Source organism: Myripristis murdjan, chromosome 21 (assembly GCF_902150065.1).
Source record: "Myripristis murdjan chromosome 21, fMyrMur1.1, whole genome shotgun sequence".
Taxonomy (NCBI): Eukaryota; Metazoa; Chordata; class Actinopteri; order Holocentriformes; family Holocentridae; genus Myripristis; species Myripristis murdjan.
The window spans coordinates 20,010,742-20,025,822 of record NC_044000.1 but is presented as its reverse complement, the minus strand read 5'-3'; the positions used below and the strand labels follow the sequence as shown (position 1 = coordinate 20,025,822).

The 15,081-nt window shown below is 40.7% G+C and overlaps 1 protein-coding gene across 1 annotated transcript in view; it reads right to left on the bottom strand.

Moving 5' to 3' along the window:
- Positions 1–15,081, bottom strand: part of uxs1 (UDP-glucuronate decarboxylase 1) — a 51,770-nt gene that overhangs the window by 3,568 nt on the left and 33,121 nt on the right. The window contains exons 10-11 of the mRNA XM_030080976.1: positions 7,989–8,108; positions 7,235–7,278 (exon numbers count right to left, since the gene is read on the bottom strand). Of these exons, the coding sequence (XP_029936836.1) occupies positions 7,235–7,278; positions 7,989–8,108 (164 nt within the window). The remainder of the gene's footprint in view (positions 1–7,234; positions 7,279–7,988; positions 8,109–15,081) is intronic.

The window sequence follows — 15,081 nt, the reverse complement described above, 5'->3', positions numbered from 1 at the left end:
CTTTTTATCTCAAAAAGGTCTAAAGAGATGTATATGAAACTTTGCAGAAAGACTGGTCTTAAGGCAAAGAAGAGTTGATTAAATTTTAACACTGTTTAGTAAGTAATATTTGGTCATATAATTCCTTGTTTCAAAGTTCCAAACTCTATTATTGGTATCTATCTTCCCAGGAACGCTAAAGGAGTCAAAGTAATACAATGTTTTAATCCACAAATCGTGCCAACTCAAAAAAGTAACTAAAGTGTCTATTGTTCACTCTGAAATTTTATGAGGGCCTCTGTTCAATTTCCAATTTTCCTAATTCATGCTTAAGTCAAGTAACTTCTGTATAGGCAAGATAGGTGTCATGTTGAAAGGTTAAGGAATTGAGCCCTTCCCAGGGCTTCTGTGTGGCCGTGTGGGAGTCAGTCAGGGCAGGGAATTTATGTAACAAGTCTAGACAGATAATCTAACTTCTCTCCATCATAAAGCCAGCTAGCTTTCACACAGGATTATGTGGATGGGTAGGTCTTATAGCCACTCAGCTGTAAGTGGTCAAGTCACACGGACAGCTTGCTGCCTGACGGAGAAATGGCCTCGAGCCAAGAAGAGAAGTGATTGGTGATTTTCGATATAAAAAGTCACAGCAATAAATAGTTGTCTATTGTTGATTTGAAAAGAAATGGCATGTGGGACACTGGACTCATTATTATCCTGACCTCTAAGAAAAGGCAAAAATTTGTGTTATGCAGCCAAAATTGCCCATGGTGCTGATTCAGTGTGGCATTCTATTCTCTGACACATCAATAAGCATTTATTCACACACAAAAATTTATTTGTTTTCTCCAACAGGCTATGAAATTGTTCTTTTTATCTGCTGTCAGGTTGGATGTGCTGAATTGGAGCTGGCCAAAAGATGAGCACTAACAGTAAGGAAAGGGAAAAGGTGGTGACAGAGGAAGAGACTCGCAAGAACAGCCAGCATGGACTCAAACACGGCTGGCTTATTGGTCAAGACAGTTCCCTGCACGAGAAGCATGCAATGGCCTTTTTTCTAATGTCAGTAAAGTTCAGTACACTCACTCGCTTTGACCAGCTTCGCAAAAAGACATTCCCCAAAACGCCAGCCCTCCACTGTGGGACCTTTTCAACTACAGTTCATCTATCCATCTATGCTTTCTTGTTATCTGTGTTGTCCCACAAAAGACAAAACTTGGAAACTAAGTTTTTTGCTTTTGTTGATTTTTTTTTGTGTTATTTTATTGTGGTAGAGGGGTTTGTGTGCCCCTCTGACCCTGCAAGCTGTGCTACCCAGAGCATGTAGCTCATCATAGGTCACCAAAGTCAGGGATGTCTTGGGTGAGGGGCTGTACAAAGGGTGACGACTCAGAGGTCCCTATGGAGTGTCCACAACAACCAACAGCAAGCTTGCCCACAAGTGGGAGACTAAACCCGAGTGGTGTTTTGTTGTTGGACTTCTGTGCAAGTCATGGATTGTCCATAATGAACACCATGCTTGAGCATAAGCCAGCTCATAAGTATACTTGGTACCAGAGCTCCTGAGGCAAACAGTCAATGATTGACTTTGTAGTTGTCATTAGACCTGTGGCCCTATGTCCTGTACACTCAGGTGGAGAGAGAGACAGAACCACCAATTGATCACCACCTGGTGGTGAGCTGTTCAGTGAGGGTGGACTGGGAATGTCTGGCTGAGGACCCTGTCCTCAAGGTCTTCTACTCACAACTCTGGAACAGCTTGAACCTTGATCTGTTGGTAAACACCATCACTGAGAGAGGCCATCAGGCTGAAGAAGGAGGCCTTCCTGCTTGGCTAGCTCAGGGGACTCTGGACTTGGCTGAGAGGTACCACAAGTCCAAAAGGGCGGCAGCATCACTCATCTCCCTGGAAGGTCACTGAGGTAGTTAGGAAACTCCCCAGAGGAAAGGTGCCAGGAGTTGATGAGATCAGCCCTGAAATGCTAATGGCTCTGGATGTTGCTGGGCTTTCAGGGCTGACACGTCTCCACAATGCTGCATGAAAGTTGTTGACAGCACCTGTGGAGTAGCAGACGAGGGTGGTGGTTCCCATTTTTAAAAAGGGGGACCAGAGAGTGTGCTCCAGCTATTGGGGTATCACACTGCTCAGCTTGCTCCAGGGTGCTGGAGAAGAGATTCTAGCTGATTGTCGAACCTCAGATTCAAGAGGAACAATGCGGATTCTGTCCTGGCCATGGAACAGTGGACCCATTCTTCACCCTCACACGGATGCTGGAGGGATCAATCGAGTGTACATGTGTTTCGTGGATCTGGAGAAGGCTTATAATAGTTTTTCCCGGGGTGTCCTGTGGCGGGTGCTGCAGGAGTACAGGGTGCCAGGTTCACTGTTCAAAGTCATTTGCTCCCTGTATAATTGCAGTGAGAGCTTTGTCTGTATTCTTGGCATAAAGTTAAATTTGTTCCCAGTGGGTGTTGCACTCCATCGAGGCTGTACTTTGTCTCCAATTCTGTTAATAGATTTTCATGAGCAGGATTTCAAGGTGTAGTAGGGACATGTAGAGTGTCCAGTGCGGTGACCTTGCGATTGCATCTCTGCTCTTTTCAAATGATGTGGTTCTGTTTGCGTCATCAAGTTGTGACCTGCAGCAAGCATTGGGGAGGTTTGCAGCCGAGTGTGAAGTAGTCAGGATGTGGATCAACACCTGCAAGTTTGAGGCCATGGTTCTCTGTTGAAAAATGTGTTTTGTCCCTTCCAGGTTGTGAGTGAGGTACTGCCTCAAGAAGAGGAGTTCAAATATCTCAGGGTTTTGTTCACAAGTGAGGATAAAATGGAGCAGGAGATCGACAGGCAGATCAGCACAAAAGATGCAGTCATAAGGTTCTTTTACTGGACTGAAATGATGAAGAGAAAGTTGAGCCAAAAGGAAAAGCTCTCAATTTACAGACATCTTTGATCCAACCCTCACCAATGGTCACAAGCTCTGGGTAGTGACCAAAAGAATGAGATCGCGAATACAAGGTGTCCAAGTGAGCCCTTAGGGGTAGGGTGGGGAGCTCAGAGTAAAGCAGCTTCTCCTGTTCCTGCGCATTGAAAGGAGCCAGCTGAGGTGGCTTGGGTATGTAGTTATGATGCCTCCTGGGAGCCTCCCTATGGAGGTGTTCCAGGCATATCCAGCTGGGAGGAGGCCCTGGGGCAGACCCAGGACATGCAATCTCTCTCACTCTCACTCTCACTCACATTCACATCTATATGACATTCCTGAGCTATCTATTTATTGGAGAATGAGCTGTTGATGACTGTCAGGTAAAACATCAGTGATTGGCCAAGACATTATATATATATTTGCATATTTGTTAAATGGTCTAAGTCTGTATGAAAGTAGCTTAAAGGCTGTACATCTGTTTTTCAGATGCCTCTGTAATGTGTATTTTCCCTTACATCATGCTTGTCTGAATACAGCTTACTGTTGGCAGCACAAAAACAACAAAAATGCTTTGTTGGGAATGCAATGGAAACAAACATCTGCTAGAGATAAAACTATAGTCCAACAATCACCATAGGACCTCCACCTTTGTCTGCATTTGGAAGACAATAAAAGAGTTGATGGGGGAATGGCATGTAGGGTGCTCGTCTCCTAATAAAAATGATCCTGGTTATTATCCATGGTGCTGAATCAGTGTGGCATTCTATTCTCCCTCTCATCAATAAGCATTTATTCACAGACAAAAATCTATTTGTTTTCTCCAAAAGGCTGTGAAGTTGTTCTTTTTATCCGTTGTCAGGTTGGATGTGCTGAATTACAGCTGGCCAAAAGATGAACACTAACAGTAAGGAAAGGGAAAAGGTGGTGACAGAGGAAGAGATGGGCAAGAACGGCCAGCATGGACTCAAACACGGCTGGCTTATTGGTCAAGACAGGTCCCTGCACGAGAAGCATGCAATGGCCTTTTTTCTAATGTCAGTAAAGTTCAGTACACTCACTCGCTTTGACCAGCTTCACAAAAAGACATTCCCCAATAGGCCAGCCCTCCACTGTGGGACCTTTTCAACTACAGTTCATCCATCCATCCATGCTTCCTTATAATCTTTTTTGTCCCAAGAGAGACAAAACTTGGACACCAGAATTTTCCTGAATAAAGTGTTATTTACTTGATAGTAGTGCACTGATTTGCCTTATTTTGCCTGGTTTCAACATATTTATGTTTGCTCAGTGAAAAGGTCCTGAAATACATCAAACTACATGGAAACAGGTGGAATTATATCATCTTATCTTAAGAAAGCCAAGACAGACTATAAATGACTTGTTAAGAGAGAATTTTTGCAGTGCATTGGTCCTCATTTATCAGTGTGACCCGCTTAACAGTCACATTTTCACAATGGCTTTAAGAGGGCAGTTTTACACAGGCGAAAAGACTCTTAAGAGAGAATGAATAAACTAGAAATACTGCTTGGTGGTTGTATGCTTATGCTGACCAAGTTGCAGTTTAGATCCATGTCAGTTCAGACTCATTTAATATTTGTGGTGAAGACAGTGAAAGAATTTTAATATGTTATGTTATGTTTAATTTGTGGTGGACTACCAGAGGAACAGGAGGCTCCCCGTCCTAGTTGTCATCCAGGGAGATAGTCCAGTAATTTTAGGCCAAAATGGGGGTCAACCTAGGACAAATTGCAAGAGAAGCAAATTCAACTGATTTTGTATCCTCAGTATGTCCTGAGTGAGAGAAAAAAGTCCCAAGGAATCCCATTGGTGGAAAGTTTTGAAAATCACCTATATATGACCATATTATACCAAAAAAACACCCTTTTTAACACAAAGGTGGAAGGGGTTTCAAAATTTTACTTTCAGATATCACTATAAAAATTCACAAGTTGATTACACACACAAAGACAAGAAAAAAAGTCAATTACAAGTTCTTTGAATTATTCTGTTTACACATGCATATCACACATTATCTGATTTGATATGCGCTGATTGGAATAAATGCCAGAACAGATATTTAAACAGTGAATTAAAAGGTTACTACCGTATTTCACCAATTAATCGCCCGGCCGCAAATAGCCGCCTGGTTCTTATAAACACCTGGGCTCTGCACCCATTTTGCGTATTAAACGCCCACCCGAATAACCGCTGGGGCGATTATTTGAATTATATTGAGGTAACCCAAAATAAGGCAATTCACCTTATTTTTGCAGAAGTAAACAGTTAGAGCAATTAACTGGGGAAATACGGTATATATATAGTAACCTTTTAATTCAAGGTTACCAATGGGACTCCTTGGGACTTTTTTTCCCTCTCTCAGGACATACTGAGGATACAAAATCAGATGAGTTTGCTTCTCTTGCAATTTGTCTTAGGTTTTTTCATAAAATGACTGGACTAAGAGGAAATAAAGAGAAAATGCTGAGTTATGGAGTTGAATAATGGCCAGAAAAGTGGTTTTACAGAACATTATGATGTCATAATGAGGTGGACCTTTGAATTATTGGATATAAAATGTCACCACTTCATAATTTTATCCTATTACACATTTGTGTGGAACTTCTTCATAATTAGTGTATGAATTCTGGAGTTATAGCCAAATGTATTTGGTGAGGTCACAGTGACCTTGACCTTTGACAACAAAAATCTAATGAGCTGGGGGCACACCGGTAGCTCACCTGGTAGAACGCATACCACTTGTCAAGGCTGAGAGCTCATTGCAGCGTTCTGGATTCAAATCCAAGCCCACGCCCTTCGCTGCATTTCATCCCCTATCTCTCCCCTGCCTTTCTCTCTATTATAACCATCAAATAATGTAGAAATGCCGAAAAATAATCTTGAAAAAAATAAAAATAAATCTAATCAGTTCATCCTTGAGTCCAAGTGGAGGTTTGTGCCAAATTTGAAGAAATTCCCTCAAGACATTCCTGAAATATCACATTCTTGAGAATGGGATGGGCGGATGGACAGACAATGTGAAAACATAATGCCTCTGGCCACGGCTGTCACTGTCGTAGAGGCATAAATACACTCAGAAAGAGAGTGATAGCACTCTCAACTACAGTAATAAATAAAAGCTGCAGTGCACAGATAAAGGAAATCATGACAACATACAATGTGGAGAAGCATTAAAATTATGAAATGACTGGCACATTCTATAAGTACAGAAATGAACTACACTAGCTCAAGCTGAATTTACTTTGATAATCCAGCCATTCCTTATATGAAACAGACAAGTTTCACACAAGGAAACAGGCTTAATTTAATCATGGATTGGCCAGAACCAACCTAAAGATTGTAAACATCCAAATAAAAACAGATGTAAAATGGCCTAAAATGCTCAGTTAACAATGTAAAGCCCTGGAGTGAGGAGCACAGAATAGCATGTAAAACAAATTATGAGCATTTTCTGATAAGCTTGCCTTCACTGCTATATGATTAAATTAAATCAAAATCCTAGAAGGAAGAGGAGCAACTGGCACTGCAAGACTTTTCAATGTCATGAATGTGAAATAAAAGGAAATCATTAGGCGAGGTTAGAGAAATCATTTTCAGTTTTCTGATTTAGACTGATTCAGAAAGGGTCATGCATAGGCCTTGTCTCTCGGTTTACACAATATTAATTAAAAGTTATTCAGGTCTCCAGGTGTGTGTGTGCTTTGAGGAGATAGGGGAGCTTCAAATATGTGCCCATGTCTCTTGATCTCGCTACTCCAAAGTGCACCCTGTGTGCTTCTGCAAATCATCACACCAAGCAGCCAATGAAAGAAAACTAAATTAATCTCAGATTATCATCTACACACAAGCCAACACATACTCTCTGTAACATCCCCACCCCCTTCCACCTCTGCACACACACGCATGCACGCACACAAACACAAAATTGGAATCTTTGCTTTTAAGATCTCTTTCTGAGGATGAAGCACTTATGTGTGTATGTGTGTGTGTGTGTGTGTGTGTGTGTGTGTGTATGTATGTGCACATGTTGGTATTTAAAGTAAAGGATGACCTCTCCATGCTTACACAAGCCAGTCTCAGAGGAGAGAGGCCAACAAATATCAGGGCATGTAGAGAGTAACACATCTCTAGTTTTCTAAACCCCAATAAAGGGAGCAAAAATTACACTAGATTGAACATATGCATATCACAACATAAAAGGTCACAAATAATCCTAGAGACAGCTTTTGAGCAAATACATACAGCAAACAGGAGATGAACGAGGCATGTGGGTGGACACAGCAAAATGTGTTTGATGCAGGAATAGTTGGGCTTACCTGACATACTGAAAGGCTCTCGTTTGTGATCCGGTGCCGTACACCTAGAACAAGAGGAGACTGATGACAGGTCTGTTTCTGCACTACCACGCGCTGTTGTGAGACAGTGTTCATGCATTAAATCAAGTGTCAACTCTTCAGATGCTCTGATGAGTCTTCGCTATCAGGCGTGAAGCAATAAATTTTCCAAGAGTGAAATGCTCATCATACAACAAGCTTTCCATTTTGTCATTTAAAGCAGCTTGAATTTCTTCAAATTCACTTAGAATTTCAAAGCTCCCTTTAAGTTTTTATATTTAATCTAACCTGAAATAAATGTGAGCAATTTTTAAGCACCATTTAATGCGTATTTCCCTTTAAATTTCAATATTGTACATCAGATTAGACAGATATTTGGTATACTAGATCCTCTCCCTTAACCAAACATTTCAAGAAAAGAGAAGTGAGCTGCTTGGATGAATACTCTTATTCAAAATATTAAAAATGCACTCATCCAGATTCAATCGTTGTTTACTTAAATAAGCTAGTGCTTATGTGCCCAGGAAATATATTGAAACTGCATGGAGAACCAGTAAATATAAACATTCACAAGTCCAATCTCGAAGTCACATGTATAATTGTGGCTACTCCTGAGAGAGCATCCTCACAGATGCAACAGACTCCTGCCAACACTGACAGAGCTGAGTGCTCCGTCCCGAGCAGCTAATAAATGAGGAAAAGGGCACAGTATGAATAGACGACTTGGAACTCGTACAGTGAGGGGTTCTCCTTGTAGAGCCTGCAAGATGAAGTTGCTGACAACACGGCCATCGTTCATATGCATTCGGGAGCCAAATGTGTTGAAGATTCGTGCCACCCTCACTTCTACTCCTTCCTGTGGGCAAATAAATAAGACAGTAAGTAGGAAGATATTAAAACAGAAAAAAATACAAGGACAGGGTTTTGTTAAGAAAACCAAAATAACCTTGACAAAAAAGCAATTAATTCAGACTGCATAAAAAATGCAGCAAAACTCCGAACATAAAATATTGCTAATGAACGCAAAATTATCAATAATAGAGGCCTTGTGTCTTAAAACCTCATCAGAGATATGAGGGAGTGACTCATAATTTGACTCATATAACTTTCTTCTTTGTTCTTTGATTGGAGCGGCTATCATTATCTTAGCAATAGTATTGTGTTTTATTAAAGAGCAGTAGTAAATATACAAAAGAAGACAAATAAGTAGGTCAGTTGCTTCGTTTCCTTTTGGAGAAATCTACATTTTTTATTGCATAGTTTAATGATACAAAAACATTAAGTGCCACGTTACCATCATGTATTATTAAGATATTCCCTCTCTACTATCTATTTTATATGGCTGTGAAAACATCAACAAATTTCTCATTCAATCAACTGTACTTATTGAGGTTTCTTGACAAAAACTAAACTAGAATTACAATTGAAAACATCACAATCACCTAATTTAAGTTTTTCCAATACTCATTTTTACTGAATGGAGCTTGAACACATCATCATCGATGCAACCAGTTTAACAAAGATAGACCTTACATGACATCACATTCATACATACAATAACAATACCACAGTAGGATTAACATTACATTAAAGAGAGATGGGGCATAGGAGTGTAAAGGATGAGTTGATATTGTAAATGACTTTAGGAAAGAAAGAAAAGAAAAACAAAAAAGGAGGAAAAGAAAAAAAAATCAATGGTTCTATGGTTCTTTTACTCTATGGTTCTAACCCACTTCATTTGTCTACATTAAATATTTTCAAATTATAGAAGAAGAAAAGGGACAAGAAAATGGTTAGCACCAGACATCAGTGGGGCAGGGCGTGCAATGTTGTGGGGCGATGGGAGATCTTTGTTATTTTTTCCCCACTTTCATTCTGCCCTACGGCCATACCCATACAGCCGCCTGGACTGTCAGAGCAATCCTTTGACAATCTGACCCAAACCTAAAGTAAACAAACCTGCAGAGCCGATTAGTGGCTCTCAAGAAATCCTTTGCCTCAGAGGGTCAATACAGCAAAGCCAGAGGTCTATGGGGAAATACCACAGAGTAGTCTGCCAATAAGAGTCAATAAAATGCAAAAAAATAAAATAAAAACTCCACTTGGTTTCTTCCTGTACATCCTTTAACATAGTTAAAAAATAGGAATATCTGCAGAGATCAATAAGAAACAAGTGACACTTGAGTGCTTCATATCCAATAATAAGAAATAATGTGCTTGGGTGTGAGGCTCCATTCTCCCTTAGAAATCAGATCCATGACACATTTAAGTCGAGTTTCTGGTGTGTCTTTGTTTAATTAAACATGCTTCTCTCACATACCATTATTTAGCATCAAACACAAATTAGGTTCTGTGACATAAGAAATCAAATGATTAACTTTTGATTTACACACTACACTATACTCTTGTTTAACTAAATCTTAAAATGATCAAAGTAAAGACAATTTAAATTGATTTTTTTCCCCAGACAACTTCATTTGATTGTATCAGCTACGTATGCAAAAGAAAGACCAAAAAGGCTGTAGGGAAGCCATGGGTTGTCATCCCTGTCAATGATAACGGGCAACATTATCGCTGAAAAATATAATTCACCTACTTTAATACTGACAAGCATTTCCCTGTTTGCATGGGACCATACCCTGGATGAATATGTGATTCTGATTAGCAGGAGGGCTGCTGATTAATTTGAGAGAATGGCAAGGCTATCACATTGAGGTCTTTATCACTGTTCTTCATTTATTGCATCACAGTGAGGCTTTCTTATGAAGTTAATGATATCATCGTGCTCAAGGTTACCAGTTAGGAGATGGGCATCACTTTTACACAATGACGCTAACAACAGCTTTGCCGAAACAAGCTCAACCTCAGCCCTACTGCCTGTCCTCTCTTCTGAGGCTGATCCTCAAATAAGAAGTTATGGGACTGACATTAAATGGCTGTATTCAGATCAACTTTGTCAAATTCACTACTCATGTTATTTCAGTACATTCTGACTATTTGACACCCCTAGATTAAATACACTTTCATAAAGCATGAATGAGGATGTGTACACTTTACAGAATGAAATATAAAACTACAGAGTTCAGTTTTACACAGACAAAAATTCATATATATATGATCTCCGGGAGACAGTTAATAATAGTTTGTACAAATGTCTTAGAAAGAAGATCCAAAAACAAATGATAATCATGCTTTATTTCGTTTTGTAACAGCAAAAACTGCTTTTTATTTGCCTGAAGAAACCATTAATCTTCATTTTGTAAGTGTGTGGTTAATAGTCTGTTATCCGTTCACAGAAAATCAACTAAACAATAGCAAGCTAGGGGCGCCCATGTACCAAGGGTGAGTCCTGATCCTTCAAATCCGACCTCAGGCCCTTTGCTGCATGTCGTCCCCTCTCTCTCTCCTGCTTTTCCTGTCTCTCTCTCTACTGTGACTGTCAAATAAAGCAGAAATGTCAAAAAATAATCTATAAAAAAGCAATAGCAAGCTAAAAAGTGACTGTGCTGGTGACATTTAATCACGTCTCTCTCGCATGCCTATTACAAGTGTACTTTCACTAATCGAATACTTCACAGAGGTGGAAGGCTGGGACTAATTGAATCTATTCAGTCTTGACCAGTGCAATCAGCCATGCAGCTTGATTACTGTTCACGCACCAACTGTTAAAACACACACAAACACCAGAGTTCTTCCCATCTATTAGCTACTTTACTGAAATACAGTCAGTCTAACTTGTGTAAACACATGTGAAACTTTAAATTTACCACTTCTCTACCAAACTCTCACAATCGCAAACACAAAACTAATAAATAAAGCAAAAATCATCATGTATGCTCACACGATGCACTGATACTATTATACCGAACAGACACAAAAAGTCTCTCCTTCTAAAAACAATGACCTTCTTGAGAGTAAGCCTTATACACCAATAGCACTTCAGATAGACTGTAGACCTGTTTCAGGCACTCCATATGTGACAAAAAATACAAACAATATGTAAATTGCTCTCTTGAAAATGTAGAACAAGTAATAAAAGGGGCACGCCCAGCAAATATTCAGCTTGGTAAGCACAAGGACACAATGAGGACAACATGATGAAGTGGACTCCTGGAAGCTGTGCATGGCCCTGTATGTGTTTAGCACAGGTATGCATTCACGCTTTGCTAGAGTGGTTGGATCTTTTCATCCGACCCTGATCCTGCTATCTGCATCACTGATTACATTTGCATGCACGCCATACTCCGATTAGGGAGTAATCAGTTTACAGCAACATTGCCATTACATTTGCACAGTTTGAAGTGATGCCCGTTTTACATAGATTCATTTAGTCGTCCATGTGGTGCAGTGTGATTTGTAATCTTTGACTTGTGCAGTTAAAAAAATAGTGTGTTACCTGGTTAGTTGTATGCTTACCTTGCTTATGATTGTTCCTATTGTGTTTACATAGAAATTCTGACAGCACTGACACAGCATTAACTGGGCTATGGTGTAATTACTGGTGGGCATCTCAACGGACTCTGTGGGTGTTTCTGTAATCCGTGTCTAAATTACCATTAATCCTTTTTGACAAACTGGAACAAAGCACACAAGTCACCTCACAGGAGACAGACCCTATCCTGCCCTCTAGGCTAAACATTATCCCACACCATGGAAAATAAAGGTGCATGAAAACAACAGATGTCAAGGGATTAATCAAATGGGATGTGATTGAGGGGGTCTTGGGATAAAATCAGATGCTCGTTGGGCTTAGAGTTACAGCAGCTTTGGATGGGCAGAGAACTGTGCCTGATCTCTCATCAGCCACAATCACAATGCGCAACCTAATAAAAAGGTTACTCTTTACTTATTGAAAACTCAGACAATCAAGAACTATGTGATTAAGCAACAACTTTTAAGCAAATTTTAACATAAACAGTTGATCAAAGTAAAAAAGGTGCAGGAATATTTCGTGTCTGTATTGTCTTAAATATGCTATCATGTACAAATGGGTTGCCATGGCGGTGCGAATAGACGCAGCGGCTACAGCTCTCCACTCTCGGTGCGGTATTATATGTTTTTGTATGTGTGAACGGTTGTGTTTTTAGCTTAAAACACCACCTTATGTTTGGCAATGTACGCGTACAGTCATCAGCACCTTTTGAGCTTGGGATTGTGCTGCGAGGTACCATTTTTGCCGGACTTTGATCGCTACCAGGACATTCCGGAGGACGCCGTTAGAACACCGGGGTCTCCGTGGATAGTTCTTCCCAGTGACAAGTCCAGGAGGAAACGTAAACAAGCAAAGGAAACAACAGTTATCAGGACCTTTTGAGCTTGGGATTGCGCTGCAGGATGCCAATTTCACCGGACTTTCGTCGCTGCCAGGACATTCCGGAGGACGCCGAGGCTGCAGGGCCGGCGCGTTGACACGGCTGAAAGGACAGCCCTTTGGGCCGCCGCCTCCCAGCATTTTCCAGCGCCAGGTCCATGGCGAACACGGGATGACGAACTGTGCTTGCACGTCCAACAAGTGTTTCCGTGACTGTTGCATTTTTTCTGATATCAGAGACATGGCTGCAGCCATCTATTACTGGACTTGGCTATTCAACTAGCAAGATGCACGATGCTTTCTATTCTCCCCTGCACCGAAAGGACTGAGCCCTAATTTCGTTGCATTATTATACGCATATGATTGTGCAATGACAATAAAAATCTATCTATCTATCTATCTATCTATCTATCTATCTATCTAAATGGACAAAAGTATTGGGCCACATCTATTAATCACTGAATTCAGGTGTTTCATTCAGTCCCATTGCAACAGGTGTATAAAATCAAACATCTAGCCAAGCAGTGTGCCTGTGCAAACATTTGTGAAAGAATGGGTCCTTCTAAAGAGCTCACTGAATTTGAGCATGGTACTGTAATAGTAATGTAATGGGATGCCACCGTTGCAACAAGTCAGTTTGTGAAATTTCTTCTCCTCCAGATATTCCACGATCAACTGTAAGTGGTATTACTGCAAAGGCGGGACCAACTCCATATTAATATCTGTGGATTTCAAATGGGATGTCATAAAAGCTCTTGTAGGTGTAGTGTAGGCGGTCCAATACTTTTGTCCATACAGAGTAGATGATTGATAATTGGCTGTTTCACCTGTCCAATCAAATAAAAATAAATAATAAAGGTTTCGTTGCCAGATCAAGACAGCTGAACATACATGGTGGCATGTGTGAGCCGAGTTGTGTGGGAATCCATCTATGTCCATCTGGCAATTTTTTTCAAATCATGCTATTGCAGTATGTAATACCAGTGGGTGTATTTTGAATTTCACAGCCTAAGGTCAAATATTAAAACAGCTGAATATATTGGGCTGAAGGCAGAAGCTAGATGCTGCTGCAAAGAAAGACTTCATGCAGCAACAGTGACAAAAGGTGTTGTCACCAAGTCTCCACTCACATGTGATTATTACTACTTTTGGATACAAGCTAATATTTATTTATAAAAGGCACAGACTGGTCATGTCTTACAGTCATAAGAAGCAAATTGTTAAAAAACAGCGCAACATGCTGGCTGTGTACTTTTACAGAGTATCTGGTTGAAAGTTACAGTAAAATGCATCATAATAATCAGCAATCAGTGATAAGTCATTACAAATTTGGCAATAAGACCTGGCCCCCGATTAACGTGACTGGTGCATGGCCAATAAAGATTAATGTGAAATATAAAGGCTTGCCATATTCTATTCACACACACACGTGCGCGCACACACACACAGATAGGAAACACAAAAGTAGTCATTCGGCACCATGCATCTCTTATAAGTGAAAAATTAAAATGCATAAGGTAGAGGAGAACGGGCTGGAAATGGTGTGAAAGAGGCGGCATGGAGGGGAGATGGGCACCCCAGCTGGGTGGGAGGTGATGGTAAGATGGCACGACAGGCCAGAAGGGGGGTCTAGGTGGACTCATGTTTGACACCTAGTGATTTGATTCAGCTAATTGGAGGCTGGGGTCCAGGGAGTGTGTGTGTGTGAGCACATGGTAGACATTAATAGCATGGTCCACCTGCTGGCTTCCTAATGTGATAGCATATCACTGGAGGGGAGGGACAGAAAGCCAAGGACAATTAGCAGGGGACAATTTGGCAACCTGTGTGTCAACACCAACTGTAACAAGCCTCCCTCTTATTTTAAGCAGGAATGGAGCTAAAAATTATGATCGACCTTGCTGCTATGCTGTTTGAGTAGTGTGAGGCTGAGAAATTGGTATAAGGTATGTCTAGTTGACAGCATAAAAGAGAGGCTTACAAATAAGATAGCAGACAGCTAAAGGTGGTGTTAGATGTAAGAGCATTATGCCATGCTGTCTTGTGACATGATTGTCAACACATACTACCTACTGTATGTTACTAGCAGATGAAGTCCCGAGAGCAAATCAGAATGGAATGCACACGATGATCACTTTGGGCCCCGAGGTCTGTCTCGATGACAGTCTTGCCAGAGAAAACTTATAAAAGTTTGCCTGCTGACAAAAGTCAGCCCATCACCATTTACAATGACTGAATTCTCTATAAGACATGCTTTTCACAGATTGTGTAACCTATACTCATCACTTTTTAAATGTCAATGAATTTCAATTAATGGACTGTGCAACAGATGTAATTTGTGATATTCTAGTCCTTCTGCCCAAATGACTGACAGCTGGATATCGTAGGCGGGCACTTTCCCTGAATTCTCCCAGGCCTGGGCAAAAAACTGACAAGCACCTAAGGGGGAGCGGAAGAAGAGGGAGATAAAGAAATATCACCTGCCTAAATGAAAGGCAAGAGATGACAATCAAATCAG